Source organism: Lissotriton helveticus, chromosome 2_1, assembly GCF_964261635.1.
Source record: "Lissotriton helveticus chromosome 2_1, aLisHel1.1, whole genome shotgun sequence".
NCBI classification, from domain to species: Eukaryota; Metazoa; Chordata; class Amphibia; order Caudata; family Salamandridae; genus Lissotriton; species Lissotriton helveticus.
Window position 1 is genome coordinate 1,684,602,959 of NC_136059.1, and position 16,394 is coordinate 1,684,619,352.

The following is a 16,394-nucleotide window of genomic DNA, read 5'->3' on the forward strand; positions in this document are numbered from 1 at the left end:
AGTTCACATTAGTGCAGCTGTGTCCTTGTATAGCAGCCAGTTTTTTGGATTCAAAGGACTTCATGCAGTTCAGTTATGCTTTAAAGTAAGGTTGTCCAGTCTTCTGTTCTGTTTAGCCATTTCTTATTGAATCAAAAAGAATTATGGATTTAAGTTCCTCTCTGTTGAGTAATTGGGCCATATTACCACCCCTTTTTGGTAGTTTCAACACTTTCAGGACTGTCCAACAAATGTCATCCTCGTTGTGGTTGGCATCCGTGAAATGATCCACAAGGGGGGCATTCTGTGTCCTGCATCTGATGCGGCTTCTGTGTTGGCCGATTCTTGTCTTTCCTTTTTGTGTCGTTTGTCCGATATATACTTTCTTGCAAGGACAGTGAATTAAATAAATCACATTAGACGTGTTGCAATTGGAAAACGAATGACAACTGACTGGTGTTATTGAACGTGAAACTTTTGCCTTCGATTGTGTATATACAAACATTGCAACCCCCACATTTAGAATGCCCATCAATGTGGGACAGACCCCGGGCTGATTCAAGAGTGGAAGAATTAGCAGAGATGGGCAGAGCTGCTCTAACCAAATGGTCCTTTAGATTTCTACTCTTTCGAAATGCGAACAAAGGTTTATCGATATTCAGAATACCTGCATTTATGATGGGCCAATGATGCAATATCATTTTGCGTAGTTTATTGGACACAGATGAGAATGTAGTGACACATGCTATTCTTTCTAACTCTTTCTTGGGTTTGGGGGTTAGCAGGGTTTCTCTGGGGCAATACCATGCTCGTTTGGAAGCATTTTTCACAATTCTTTTTGGGTAACCCCGGTCTTTTAATTTCGAGGTAAGGACTGTTGCCTCTCTGAAATAATCCTCTTTACACAAGCAGTTTCTTCTGATTCTCAAAAATTGAGAGTACCGAAGAGAGTCCCTTACAGCACTAGGGTGGTTACTGGTGTAATTTAAGAGGGTATTACGCTCTGTAGGTTTTCTATATAGGCATGTAAGTAGTTCGCCATCAGAGTGAAAGATTGTCAAATCCAAGAAGGCAATCGTGGAATGGTCAGTGGAGATTGTAAAAGACAAGCCAGAACAATTATTGTTCATCCAATGTAGGAATTGGCGTAGATCATTGATGTCATGTCTCCATATAATGAAGACATCATCAATGTATCTACGCCAAAAACAAATGCCTGGAAAGAATGGGTTGGTAGGGGTCAGAATTACAATGGTTTCAAGTTGGTCCATAAAAATTATTGCTAAATTGGGAGCAAAAATTGCCCCCATTGAAGTGCCTTTGATTTGCTGGTAGAAGAGGTAGTTAAATGTGAAGAAATTACGGGTGAGGCAGAGTTCTAGAAGATGTAAAATGAATGTGGTGGGGACAGCATGGGGGCGTGGGCGTGAGTCCAATGTTTTTTATATCACCAAAAGGGCTGCTGTCTGAAGGATATTGGTGTACAAGGACTCTACGTCCATAGTGCATAAAGTCTCTGATGTGGGGTTGTAAGGGCGATGTTCAATCAAGTTTATCATTGCCATTGAATCTCTTACGTAGCATTTGGTTGTTGGGACAAATTCTTTGATAAAGAAATCCACGTATGAACCAAGTGGTTCCAAAATGGAACCGCATGCAGAAACAATGCCTGGGGCATTGGTTGTGTTTTTATGGATTTTTGGAAGAGTATATATAACAGGAGTGCGGGGGGGGATTTGACATTCAGAAAATTGAATTCCTTTTTGGAGAGGAAGCCAGCATTGGAAGAACACTTATAGTACTTATCTAAGTCTATAGTATATTTTCTTTCACTATCGCTTGTCAGCTAAGGACATTTGTTTTGTGAAATAAGTAGTTACCCGAGGTCCAAAGCTACCTTATCGGGTCCCCTTGTTTGTTAAACTGTGACCTTGTAAACTCCCTGCATCTGAGGTCCACAAGAAGAAAAACTGTTCTCCTCACTCAATACTCCAGATTACTCATTTGTGCAAGGACTTGACTGGAGGAACACAGACTTATCGACAGTCCACTTAGGTATATATTTGCAGGATAATAATGTGGATTTTTGCTCTCACCATGTGCAAGAGGGTTCACAAGAAAGATGAGCATAACAGAATGTTAATAAAAAATACAAACAAATTAGCAAATTTGTCTTCAACCAAAAGGTGTCTATACTGTCAAAATGGCAATGTATCTGCCAGAAGAAAGCTATCTCAGCAGAAGGAAGCTATCTCAGCAGAATGAGCCCTGCGTACTATCAGATTCAGCTGAACGTTGAAGACATGCATGCCACTTCCTCAGACAAAGTCCAGTTTCTCCATAAAATTACCAGCACCTTGGAATGTTGGATCAATACTAACCCCAGCACGTTCTTCCCGTTTCAAAGCTGCAGCTTCCAACTTTGCTTCATACTCTGCTTGGACTTGATCTCGTTTCTTCAAAACATTCTAGGAAACAATGCAAGAGAAACAGTGTGAACATTGGAAACCATGTGCCCGGCATGCAACACTAACCTTATGCCCGGCATGCAACACTAACCTTGTGCCCGGCGTGCAACACTAACCTTGTGCCCGGCATGCAACACTAACCTTGTGCCCGGCATGCAACACTAACCTTGTGCCCGGCATGCAACACCAACCTTGTGCCCGGCATGCAACACCAACCTTGTGCCCGGCATGCAACACCAACCTTGTGCCCGGCATGCAACACAAACCTTGTGCCCGGCATGCAACACAAACCTTGTGCCCGGCATGCAACACCAACCTTGTGCCCGGCATGCAACACCAACCTTGTGCCCGGCATGCAACACCAACCTTGTGCCCGGCATGCAACACCAACCTTGTGCCCGGCATGCAACACCAACCTTGTGCCCGGCATGCAACACAAACCTTGTGCCCGGCATGCAACACAAACCTTATGCCCGGCATGCAACACAAACCTTATGCCCGGCATGCAACACAAACCCTGTGCCTGGCAGTACTACATCCAGAATTCTTGCACTCGGACAACAAAGAAACCGTGTGTCTTCACCACTATGAAGGACTCCTAGACAATTGCAATCAGATCTAGGATTTGTTTGTTTGGGCAGCCTGAGCAAGTGAGCATTCCAAATGATTTTTCAATGGAAAAATTACTATAGTAAAGTTTTCGGTTTATGACCGAATGTCATGCCTAAATGAGGCATTTATGACAATGTGTTTAAAAATAAATTGTAATTGGGCTGTGATATTTTGCCAAGGACTCCTATGCGCAGTACAGTCAAAAGAAGGTTGTGAGGTGGTACTGTGATTGAATGGCTGTACACATTTTCAAATATGATTAGTTTGCTTGCCGCAGTAAACCACCTTGAGGGAGACAGAAGAAAAGTAGATCGATACCAATTGAATATTGGTGAAAACAGTGATGGGTGAATCAGCTGAATTTTAGAACAAGGCCTTTTTCCTGCAAATCAAATACCTTTTTCCAAAATCACAAGGCAATGATAGCACTTATGAAATCAAGACTCATTCAGCTGCAACATGTTCTAATGTTTTGCGAATACTTGTAGCGTTGGTGTTGCTGGTCACCTGAGCAAAGAGGTGGCCATAAACAACATCACCTTTGCGTCAAGTCAGATTCCCACTCGTCCACCCTAATTGGAAAATGTTCAACTTGCCTAATGCTAAACCACAAAAGATCGACTCGACTGGGCAAATGCCCTCTGACCTTGGTCTGCCAATTTCCCATAGCATTGCTCTGCTCTACTTGTTACTCAGAATGTTTCAGCCAAAATGGTAGCTGGAATTAAACAACAGATTGAAGTAGGCCCAATCGTGAGGACACCGTACAGGCTCCACAGACACCTGACAAACTTCCAAGTCACTCTGCCTTCCCAACAAACGCAAAAAGAAAAGCTTTAAATACTTTGCAATAAATACAATCTTGATGCTCCTCGCAGATCCACCAATTAAAACATACTCAACATCCATAGAACAACTCTAAATGGGCTGACATAGGCATGTCAAGATGTACCCTGGAAACAACCTGGCCTTCATAAGAAAGGTAAAAGTGCCCCTTCTCCATCCCTCGTACCTTCAATTCCTCAGCAATGAAGTGCCTAAGTGTGATCTTTTGCAGTGTCGTTTTCCCCTATTTCGTCTATAATAGTGCAATACCTTCGTGGGAATGGAAAATTCCTGTGCACATATATTCTTGATTAAAATTCCACACTAATTTTGGCAACAAAAAATATGCAATGCTTTGAGTGATGTCTCAGTGCTGCTCCCCCACTGCTACGACCTACAGTTACAAACAAGGCACTATATCTATACTTGGAGCTATTAAAAATAACACTAGTGAGAATGACATTTATTCAAATAATCTGAGTTCAGTAAGTGTTTGTGTAAAGGGTAGTATTAGTTTGACGGTTAGACTTAGTATTAGAGCATAGTTTAGGGGTACTTTCAGGTTTAAAGTATATTTTGGGTTAGTGAAAGATTAATTTACGAGTTCCAAGTTTAAAAATAATGCTATGGGTTAGGGCGGGAATAAGAATAGGGTGAAGTTGAGTGTTACGGTCCAGCTTAGAGGTGGCATAAAGTCTGGATTTAGAGTTAGTGTAAAGATACTGTACAGATCATAGGATTTGCATACCTTATTGATTTAATGGTAGTTTGATGTAGCCTCTTGTATGTAGCGGCTTTCTATGAAGTGTCATCAAACCGTTTTTATGGGTCGTAAAATGATGTCATGCAAAGTGTCTTTACATACTGAAATAAAGGTGAATAAACCTCTTCTGGAAATTGACTTGTGTTCATCCGTGTACTTGAATTTGTTGGACCGTAACAGGTGTGCTTTTGTTACTGATAGCAAAAGAGTGCATTCCCAAAACCTATACGCGTGTGTATCAGACTAAGGGTGCAAGCATGCTTGTGGGCATCAAATCAAAGGCACAATGGAAACAACATGATATGCGACGAGTTAGGTGCACAAACGAATGTTAGTCCTCAGTTCGATTTTTAACAAATGTTATACCTTGGACACACAACCAGACAGATGGACATAGCATAACGTGTATTTGTAAAGCGCAAGTTCACCCATATGTCTCTTGGCGCTGAATAACAGATGTTTATTATTACCCAACTCAAGGGTACTCATTTTATCGACCTCCGATGGATGAAAGGCTGAGTGGACCCGCTGGGATTTGAACCTGTGACCATGAGGTCGACAAAGGCCCCTGCAGTGGATGCATTAGTCCACTGAGCCACCAGGCATGCATTGCCCTTTTCTGTGGGCTGATCGAGGAGACGCTAAACCCCTATGGGAAGCTCTGCTATACCTTCATGGAATCAGAGTAGAGGATGTACTCTCTGAGCACCGGCATGCTGTCCTCAATCATGTCCTCCGTCAGCTCCTCCAGGGCAGCGCTGCAGTTCCCAATGCACGCCGACACGCCTTCCAGCGGCTCCGCGAGTTCATCCTCCAGGCCACTCCAGGTGGAGTACACAGGTCCATACTCGCGTAGTTCCACCAGGTACTCTAAGAGGAAAGGAATCAGAGTTATCCCCTGTGTGGTTGCACACTTATTGCAAAAGTATGTGATCTGGCTCAAGCTACCAGCAGCAATGTGCTAAACAAAGCCTGGGCTTGTCAAAAGAGCAACCCAAAATATTAAATCAAGAGGATTTCAAAATAAAGCAACCAGTAACTTGAACTTTAGCAGTAGATAAACAGACACAATCTTTACCCACCCTCATGCATTGCTTCCTAGACAAGTAATCAGTATGCGGTAGTAAGTCAAATATATGCTTTGGTGCCAATAACACAAAACACGATGGGTTGAATTCAAGCAAAAACACAACTTTTAATGTAGCACAACAGAAGTAGTTACATCTTCTTAGCTGAAAGATAGGAAGAAATGTTGCAAATCAAGGTCGAACTCGACCACTAAATGCAATGTCATTTTACTGCTGGAGACCACAAGGCTAGTCTCAGACTCTAGAATTTTAACCATAAGAAACCATGGCAGCTAAGTCTTTCCTTAAACATACTCTAAGACTTTTCAACAGGGAACAGCCATCTGGGAGCGCTCTATGCCGGTGACTGTTCTGCTTGAAATTGCTGCATAACAGCATTTTACTTAAGTTAACCTCTCAGCTTATTACCCCATCCCCTAACCCTATTGTACAGCTATAATGTTTACTTTTCTGTGCCTCTCTTCCCCCTAAGTCTTGGCTCTTATTCAGGGAAGAGCTCCTTTGATTGATATGCACTGTGGACTACTTGGCTTTAGTTTCCCATATCCCCAACAAAAATCCTACTGCCCTAAAAGGTTTCTCAGCCAACACGGCATACCCTAGTAAAAGAGGAAGGTAGGAGTTGTCGATCCAAGGTGTGTAGGATATTGATGCGATTTTAGGACAGTGGAGGGTACTGTCCTTTATACTCTCCATATAATAGCACAGAGCCATTTTAAGTGGGAAAGGTATGCCCAGACGTGGGTCCAGTGCTCGCTACACCACCAGATTCAAGCTAGCCTGGCTGATGAGGTGTGTTACCACAAAACCGGTCCCAGGATGCTTGTTTCTGGTCCAGGGAGGACCTGGCCTAGCAGTTCGGGCTGGACTGTTCCCATGGGGAACGGGGTCAAGACTGATTTGCATATGGCTGGGTCTAAATTGGAATGGCATGGTGTGCAAAAAATGATGGATTCAACCCAGATCCGTGACTGGGGGTGAATGTTTCATTAATTCAGCTTTCTGTCCATCATCTGTTCTTTAGGTCTCGCGACCTATCGATGCGCGCATGCGCATCGAGCGGAGCGAGAATTCATGTCGGCAAAATCCTCTTCAAACTAAGGGCTTTCAGCCCGGCGTTTTCTTGCAGTTCACGTGAACATGCACGAGCATTCACGGCCAGGGCTTCTCCTCCCCTAGCAGCACTCCTCCCACACCAGCAACTCCCCCCTCCCACACCAGCACCTCCCCTCTCTCTCCCCGCAAACACAGCCTTGCCGTAGCAGCACTCCTCCCACACCAGCACCTCCCCCCTCCCACACAGCACCTCCCCCTCCCACACCAGCACCTCCCCTCTCTCTCCCCGCAAACACAGCCTTTCCTTTCATTTCTCCTCCCCCTCCCCAGCCCGTAGCAGTTCCCGTAGCAGCACTCCTCCCACACCAGAATTTTCTATTTTTCTTTCGATTTGGTACGGGAACTAATTGTTCATTGCCCGGGTAAAGCATATTGCTTCTGTTTTTAATCCAGCTCTCATCATAATTGGTTCTCCAGGGCTTGCAGAAGTTTGTGGGAGTGAACCGTGCCGTTTTGTGAGAGCTGTGTGCGGTATAACTCCCCACCGCAGACCCCATTATGGGGCACCCGGCCCTTTCCTGGAGAGGCGAGCCTCGAGTTTCTTGGCATGGTTTCATCTCTTCCCCGTGCTTTGGAACAGACGTTACTCACAAACTGCCCACATTTGTAAACCAGCATTGCTCAACCTCAGCAAACTATGCAGTGTCCTTCACCCCTCCCTCGCTGCTCGCTCGTCTCGTATTGCACACGCGCCATGTTTGGTAACAGAGTCTCTGCCTCCCGCGCTCTTTACCCCTCCTCTCTCTATCCCTCTCTCTCTCCCACCCTGCCGCTCATTTTTTTTTCGCTCCCCTCCTCTCCTGTCGGACCATGCCTCCCTCCTCTCCTACCGCCCCCGCAGCCTCTCGTCCTTTTCTCCCCACTCCTCCACTCTGTTTTCCTAAACCCTCCCTGTTCAGCTTTCTTCTCTCTTTCTCCCCCGTCTCCGCTTCCCTCCTTCCTCCGCGCAGCTTCTCTTCGCACCCCTGTCTTTTTCACCCACTCTCTTTGACTTTCCTTCGACAATTCGCGCTCCCCGCCCGCCTTTCTGCTCTCGTTTTCCGCCCATAGCCTCTCCCCCCTCTCTATCTTCTGCCTCCTTATGTCTGGTAGTTTCACGTGCTCTCTTCTTTCCCCCTGTTTTTCAGATGCACTTAAAGGGAACAACACTGCGGTGTGAGGCGCTGGATGTAGAAACAAGCATTGGCATAGCCAATAGGTCTCGTGTCTGGGACCTTATAAGTATTTAGTAACAAGGATATTGTGCTGCAAAACAAAATACTTATAAGGTCCCACAAGCGAGACCTATTGGCTATGCCAATGCTGGTTTTGCTTATGTGTGCCTTCTCCACAAGTAGCAATTATCTGGATACAGTCTCCCAAGTGCGGTAGTACCGGCCAATCACAGCCGGAACCTGAATAATGCTGTTCTAGCTTCCACCGGCAGTGAACCCACCCACCAAGGGACAAAAGCTACCATCCCACTTAGTACCACCACTCCATATGTGCAAAGCAGTGGGGTGTTCTTTCCGGCACAAGGAATCAGAGAAGACGGAATGGAAATAATCGCCACACTCAATCCTTGCTGCTTCCCAGAATGGCTTCTTCAGGCCCGTTTGAGGGACCGGGCACACGGAAGACATTCTAAAGAGAATTGCAACATGTTTGCTTTGGCCTTCAGAGAGACCCCTTCTTGGCATAAAACAAGTGCTGCCTTCTCTGGATAAAGCTTTGTTTTCTTGCAGAGCCTGATGCCAACAGCTTGATACATCACATAACCATTCTTCACGAGCAAGGCCCAGCCACAAAGGTAGGGGGGAGGTAGTTCTTAGGACTCCAGACTTCAGAGACTCTGTTGAAGCCAAAGCTAGAAATATATGTTCCTGAAGTGCCTTTTCGGTAAAAACTCAGCTGCAGTGTTTTGTTAATTGCAGCAGGTTTGGACATGTAACAAAAACCTGAGACAGCAGACGCCCAATAGTCACTGGGGCTGCAAACCAAATATGTTGGCTACTCATTGCACACAAGTCCGTAAAATTAACATTCTAGGCAGCAACGACCAATGGATTAACTGTATCCCTGGGGCATCCAACGAAGGTGCAGCACAGCTGGAACCAAGATATATAATGAGTATAACTCTATCTGAATGATTTCCATCTAAGCATGAATATTTTCTGTAGTGTTCTGCTTTTAGAGACAGTCATTACTGAATAAACCAAATAACATTTCATTAATACATGTACTATTTTTATTAAAATAAATAAATTAGGGGTGGCCACATGAAGGTGCACCGAAGATTTTCAGACTTTGGTACTCCTCACCCATTTTCCCACTTTAACCCCATGGAACCAAAAAAATATATATCACGGCTGAGAAAAAGAAAGCCACGAGTGTGAGAGGATACAACGAGCCATAAAAACACATCACCTGAGGGCCAAATTTCAGTGAAACAAAGAACTTGCACAAGTCGTGGACCGTGGCTTTCTGTACTGACGCTGGAATCTGGGGACCACGGTTCGATCCCCGGCTCCGGCGGCAGGGGTCTGCCCAGCACCATGTGACTCTGGGCAATAGCTCGCTTAATCTTCCCGACGGCCCCCAGCGCCTAGAGACCCTTACGGGTGATTGTGCGCTTTACAAATGTGGACTTTACTTTACTTTTACCAGGTTTGGTATTGGCAGCAGTCACACTGCTGAGCTCCCGGTTTAGAACAGATGGAATTCTGTGAGGTTTAAGCAGGAAATATGAAAAAGTGATGCTTTAGTTACAATTAAAAATAGCATGACTCAGTGATGCAAAGGGAGTGAGAGTATTTTTGCCCGAGTATGCAGCCTTCCATGGGGGCGTTGGGGGTTAGAGAGTAGGGGGTGGGAGGGATACCCGCCTTCCTAAAAAATAGAGGGTATTTGGGGAATGAGGAGGGTAAAGGAGGCAGGCCATGGGAAACCGGTGCAGCTCAGGTTTATGGCTCACCCCAAGGGTGACATCAGCCTTCCCAGAACAAGATAAAAGGTTCTGGAAAAGGGCGGCTTGATATATAATAATAAAAAAACCAAAAAAAACACCCTTTGGGCAGGGAGGAGAGGAAAGGCCTGTGAAGGGGTATTCACATTGAGGAAGACTCGTCGACAGAACCGTTAGCAGGTTCGCAACCTTCCAACAGTGACCTATCCTAGAATCATTCTTATGAGGCTCGCAACAAGGGTCAAATTGTCAACTTCTATCACAAGAGGCTGAACCCATGAAAACCCGAAGGCCAAAGTGGGTGGGCATTTATTTCCTGCTCCTCTGCTGTTAATGGGTTCATCCTGGGCTTCTTACTGTGCTGTTGAGACACATGACTTATTCACTCACTTCCGCCACTTTCTTCTACGCTCTCAGCTCTTTCTCATCAGTTGGGCACAATGTATAATATATGATTGTATCATGCCACAAAGTCAAGCATTGCTCCTGTGGCTCCCCACCCCCTTTATTTATTTGAAGAGTTTTATATAGCGCTGGCTAGACCCGGAGGTATCACAGCGCTTTACATGAGAAATCACGAGTTACAAAATTACATTAGTTACTGGAGCTTAAAATACCAATAGGAAAAGACAGTGTTACACAGTAACATGAGTTCTAAAGTAAAACATAACAATGACAAAACGTCTAAGGGGCGTGGAGGGGGAGAAGTAAAAAAGGGATTGGAAAGACTATCATCCAGCAAACAATATTTTGGCAGAGGCATAGATGTCAACACTCTTAGTGATTTGAGCTCCTGTCATCTGTGCAGGTGTTTTTTTTCTTTTGGAATTCAGGGCGATGTCTAGTCTTGAGTGTTGCATGTGCCCCTCGATGCAAAATTGTACTCCTTTTGACTCCCTGCGTAACAATTTTTCAATGGAATTAAATAAAAATGAAAAATAAAAAGTTGCAGATACCCATTTGTTGGCCTTCATTAGTTTAATGAAATGGAGCGGTGACCACTGCCGTGGATAGCAGCGTGAGAAGCCATCTTACCTACTTCCTCTTTAATGATCCGCTGGGCGATTCGATCGATGGTGCCTAGCTTCAGCGCAAACGTGTCCAAGTATTCCCCAAGAGATGCAAATTCTGGCGGTCGACTCCTCAACTTGTAGCCACCGGTGACGTATTTCACAGACTCCCCCATCTTCGAAAGTAGTGCTACACCCACTTTTTTATAGCTACTCAAGTCCTGTCGAAAAGATGATGCGGGAAGTATGATTAGACCATAGATCTTTAAGAGCTGTAACGTCATGAGAAATTGCATGGCAAAGCATAGGCTTTCTAAAGATACATCAGTATGCAGTTTCAGGAACTAATACATAAACACACAATATTAACTGGGCAAGGGTTGTATATATGCAGGATACAAGCTATGTTCTACATTGTTTCATTACTGAGGGGGCTATACAGTCTAACTACAGCCTAACCTACATGACTGACTGAGGGAGAAGATGGAGGAGCGGAACGGTGACTTCCGAAAGGTGATCGAGTGTGTGTGTCAAGTGTGTGTGTGCATAAAATGTGGCATGGCCAGAACAGATCAATTCATTATAAATAAATGCATGGCATTCTTTTAAGTTTACTTTGAAAGGGCATGTCCTATTGGTACAGCGCCAAGCACACTCTATGGGTTTTTGATCGCTTTACAAATCACCATCATGTAGATCAGCTGAAGGACATCAGACATACTGTTTCAGTATCGTTTGAAGCATCTTGAGATGTAGACTGATGGTCAAAGAAAAAGGATAAGTACCAGAATGTAAAGCCCATCTGTATGGATAACAGGAGAGGGGTGACTAAGGATGCTGGCCCTGGTTATGGGATTCACCACTGCCGATTGGATATAGGTGAAGAAATCACAGGTTGCAGGAAGATAGTCTTCAGGCGGTCGAACAGGGGATGATGGTCGAGCTGAAAGAACGGTGTGATGGGTGATGTGGTGGTTTTGGTCATGTGGACAGTGGTCAGCCAGAGGCTCCAAGGATGTAGAAGGGTGAATTCTCCAATGGGTGTTTTTGGTTAGGTTAATGTTAGACCAAGGTTGTGTGCATTGGTTGTGGGCTCTGTGTGTTGGTTGTGTTGCAAGGAGGGACTTTTGATGGAATCCTGAGCTGTAGAATGTTGTGGGTTAAATTTGATTGCGTCTGTGTGTATATATGCACATATGAGCTGTATGGTTTAAGGTTTCTGAAGCTGGGACAGTCTAAGGAGGTCGCTAGGAGCAGGGTTTTAGACTGGCTATTTATACCTGTTACTTAGGCTATGTTCCTTTCTGAACGAACCATGGGTCTCTTCTTTGGTGCGACAAGTGCAGTCTGGATAGGGCAGTGTACAAAACATTAACACAGGTTTTCAACATATACATAATCGAAAATTACATTTGTAGTATAATACCATTTCATGAAAACAGTTTCTTCAAAAAATAAAAAAATTAAAAAAATCTAACAGCGAGATGAGCTGAAGCCGAAATATCTGCAAAAGGCCTCATAATTAATTAAAATTGGAACTGTTGTGGTTATTTATGCAAAACTATAGACCCTTGCTTAAAGGGGAGGAGAGAGTTCCCAAAAAAATGATACACTTACCTATCCATCTACAGGGATATGTCTCAAAAGAAGCACTCGTACCAGCCCTACACCCCGGATTGGTCAAAAGAGTTTGCTCTCCTTTCTATGTCTAGTAACTTGTTTCGACGGCTGAAGAACAGCGATGTTGGTACTGGGACTCAGATACGACGAGCTAACCACCTGGAAAGCTTCATAACAGACTCTTATTCTTTGTCAATTTGTTTACATATATTTTAAATAAATCTATGTTACCAATGCTTGTTCATCGCCTGCTTCGCTTATCAGTTTCCCGTAGCTGAAATACTGTTAACATTCACTTTGGTGGAACAATTTTTTAAAATAAAGTTTTGCCTCTGTTTTTTCATCTTGCAGCAGATTTATATAACAACTTCTAACAGGGAGAGATTAAGTGATTTGCCCAGAATCTCAGGATGTCGCACCGCCAAGACTCACAAAACCGAGATAAACAGCATTTGAGTCAGCAGCTCTGGCTGCTGCGCCACATGCTCTCCACTCCCATGTTATTTGTCAGGGAGTTCTTTCCTTTTCCCGGACGATGATTGAGCAAAAACTGTTTTTTTATTCATCACAAAGGCGAAACCGATGCATTAACAATGCTTGTTTGGATGGTTGCATTGTCCCATATGTATTCCCATTAGGTTCTGGAGATGGGGCATCAAGAAATCCTTTCGTTAAACAGCAGCTACTACAACACATGAAGCTTGTAATTGAGTCAAAATGTGTTCTATATTTATACTTTGACATGATAATTTGATTTCTTGCTCATGGTTTTTAGTTTATAAAGTGCCTGCTCTTGGATGTGTCTGCTCGTTATAAAGTTAAACAGTGTTTGACTAATTTCGCTTTTATGTTCACAGGGTCATTTGATTTAGTTTGCTATCAGTAGGGGCTCCTACTCAACGGGGGTGGCGGGGGGAATAAAAAAATAAAATAAAAAATAGACTTACCTGGATGCAGCCAGCCGCCGCCTCTCCTTTGACGTCTTCTCCGGCCGCAACAGCAAGCACACAGCCTCCCAGAATCCCCTGGCCAATCACAACACTGCAATGCAGTGTTGTGATTGGTCTGAGGACAGTGGTTTGGTGCTCAGACGGTGAGGCTGTGCATGTTCCCAACAAGGCTGTGTAATTCAGCCTGGTGGAGGACATGTAATGGATGTATGACGTTTCAACACATGCTTTTACAACGCATGCCATTACGACGCAGGTTTTACAACGCAAGTCGTTACAACGACTTGCGTTGGGGGGTGCTGGATAGTGAATAGTTTAATTTACTATTCTAACTCCAGTCCCCATGGATAGTAGGGAAGGTGTTGGATAGTAATTAAACTATTCCCCATCCTAGAGCGCCCCCCAGCGCAATGCGTTGTAATAACTTGCGTTGTAAAAGTTGCGTCGTAATGGTAGTGCGTTGTAAAAGTTGCGTCGTAAAGGATGTTCCCCGAGCAGGACTGTTTGGCCGGCCAAACCGTCCTGCGCACTTTAGAGTGTGCCTAACACTCCTCCCCCCTGGCCCGTGCTCTGGCAGCCCTGCCTAACCCGTCCTCCACCTAAGCAGGAAGGAAAACTAAAATGATAACATTAGTTATTATCTTTTTAGGTCTCCTTTTTAAACTGCTCCCAGAGCAGTGGAGCAACGCTCCAACACATTAGCGGAGGAGCCGCAGCTGCTATTATAGTAAGTTGTGAGATTTACAGTGATTTTTACGCACAAATTTAAAACGTGCGCACATCGGCTTTCTTAAAGATGCAATAGAACTGCTGGGTTTTTTCTACAATAGTATCTACTATGCAATTTTTTGCTACGCAACGTTTTATGTTCATTGCTTCAAATGCAAACTAAATTTTGTGACTCATTTTCATAACATTCTTTTTAAGGGAGGAGATATTGTTTCTCTATGGGGTTTTAAGTAAAATATGGGACCAACACACAGCCACCCAGATATTACCAAATACTTCTTCCAACAAAAGTCCAAACTATTGGCTTTGTCAATTTTCAAATAAATGTGCTACTTTGCGACTAACCAGGACTAGACTGCCTGCCCTATGTAGCAGCCAGTAGTTTGTGGAAAGTATTGGGTAAAAAAAAAAAATACAGAGGGGTTAACAGCCATAAATTATCTCTCATAAAGATCACACCACAGTTCTTGTTATCTTCACAATGCAGTGTGCAACACAACCCCTCTCAACCTCCTTACTTGCACTTAACTAAGGAATTAAGATGTAACATGGAATGCACCCCAAGGGCATGTTGAAAAGATCTGGATTGAGCTAAAATGTAGTTTTTCATCGCTGTGTAATTTTCAGCTTAGCTGGATGACATGGAGGGAACCAACCCATTAGCATTAGGCTCCTTCCTGTCTTCTAGCAGTAGTCTCTGGGCTAACAGGAATCCAAATCAGAAGTGTTAACTATTGACGCATTAGGGCTTCTGGGACCTTTGCTAAGACACTGTTTAGTGTGGCCATGATAGTGCCTCCTCCTGTCTCTTTGCCTCTCATGGGGAACTTGTCACCTGCTGTAGCCTGGCTACTGCTGCCATGTCCTTGCTCATAAGTCAAAAGCCACCTCCACTCAGGTGTAGTCAGGTTGTTGCCCCAGTGAACAACCAGGTTGTGCAGCGTGGCTGTCCAGTGTGGCACTCCTATCTACTAGTTTGCTCACTGTAGGGAAGATCTGTCTCCATTTCATGCTGGGGACACCATACCATGTAATGACTGTTTCCTGGTTTCCCGCCACTGTACTCGGCTTACAGACGTTGTCAATGGGTTACACTGTCCTCTTATCGTGCTTGCCTTTTGAAAATGTATAAATGGGGAAGGTCTGACCTCTTCCCATATTCTTAGAACATGTGGTTTCTTACTAAAACTTTTCTAAGCATCAGACTCCCTCCTGGCCACTTTCAGGATTGTTTCCTTTGGCGGCTGATGTTGGGCAGCTCCGATGGCTAACCCGATCCTAAAGAGTGGGTCCCAAATTGAGTGGCTGTGTACCATGCTCTACAGAAGGCTTTGTGCACGATCTAAGAAAAGTTTAATTTACTGATGGAAAAGCCATCTCTGTGAATGAATAGGTATTGTCTTTACAGTGACCTCCCCTCAATATATGCCCTTAGCAGGCGTACCAGACAGTAATCTGAGTCAGTCACACAGTTTAGATGTGCCAACTTGTCCAACCTCTTGGTCGGTTTTTGACTTTCTAATCCAAAGTCTTCATGAGAAAAAGACTATTCTTAAGTAGGGATCACCCATTTCCACTTTTGAACGTGCCGCTAGCTTGCAGAATTGTAACACCATGTAGAAGGCCAGAGAAAAGGCTGCCTTCAACACACTACTCTCAAATGTGGACTTGCACTGGAGTTCCACCACCCAATCATAGCCACTAGTCTCCTAATATCAACGGGGAGCCTTTTACACTTTTTGGGGCTCTCTCGACAGCCTAATCCTTTCATGCGGTCTCCAGGAAATAACTTTTTATGGTGGCATAACCCATTCTAATCTCATAACCATGATATAACACTGCCAGCTGAGCTTGAGCCCTTCATTTGCTCCATCTATGGAGCAGTCCGCACCCAAGAACAATTTTGCTGCTGCCATCAAATGCAGACTTGGCCGTAGGTTTGACAGTCTCATGACCTGCATGGAAGTTGCCACTTACTTTGGGCATTTGTTCGCAGATATGGGGGCCGAAAAATTTCCCCCGAACAAATTCATGTGTGCTATGTCAAGTTCAAGAGTTCTGCTGGGTTGGGTGTTTTCTGCTGCCCCGAGTGAGGTGCAAGCAGCCAGACTCTGCCCCACCTAAATCGAGAAAGGGCATCAGAGACTGAGTTAACAGCATCAGATACATGCTTTTTCTTGAGTTCCAACTTTTAAAAAAAAATTGGATATTTACCAGGTTTCTTAGCAATTGTAGCACTTCTTGGTAATTTGCTGTTCCGCTGTTTATCAGGAGCACCAGTCCATGGTCA

General features: G+C 44.3%; 1 protein-coding gene across 1 annotated transcript in view; it reads right to left on the minus strand.

Annotated features, from left to right (window-relative positions):
- SNX30 (sorting nexin family member 30) overlaps positions 1-16,394 on the minus strand; it is a 244,521-nt gene that overhangs the window by 33,958 nt on the left and 194,169 nt on the right. The window contains exons 5-7 of the mRNA XM_078676636.1: positions 10,831-11,026; positions 5,318-5,517; positions 2,361-2,447 (exon numbers count right to left, since the gene is read on the minus strand). Coding sequence (XP_078532762.1) covers positions 2,361-2,447; positions 5,318-5,517; positions 10,831-11,026 — 483 coding nt within the window. The remainder of the gene's footprint in view (positions 1-2,360; positions 2,448-5,317; positions 5,518-10,830; positions 11,027-16,394) is intronic.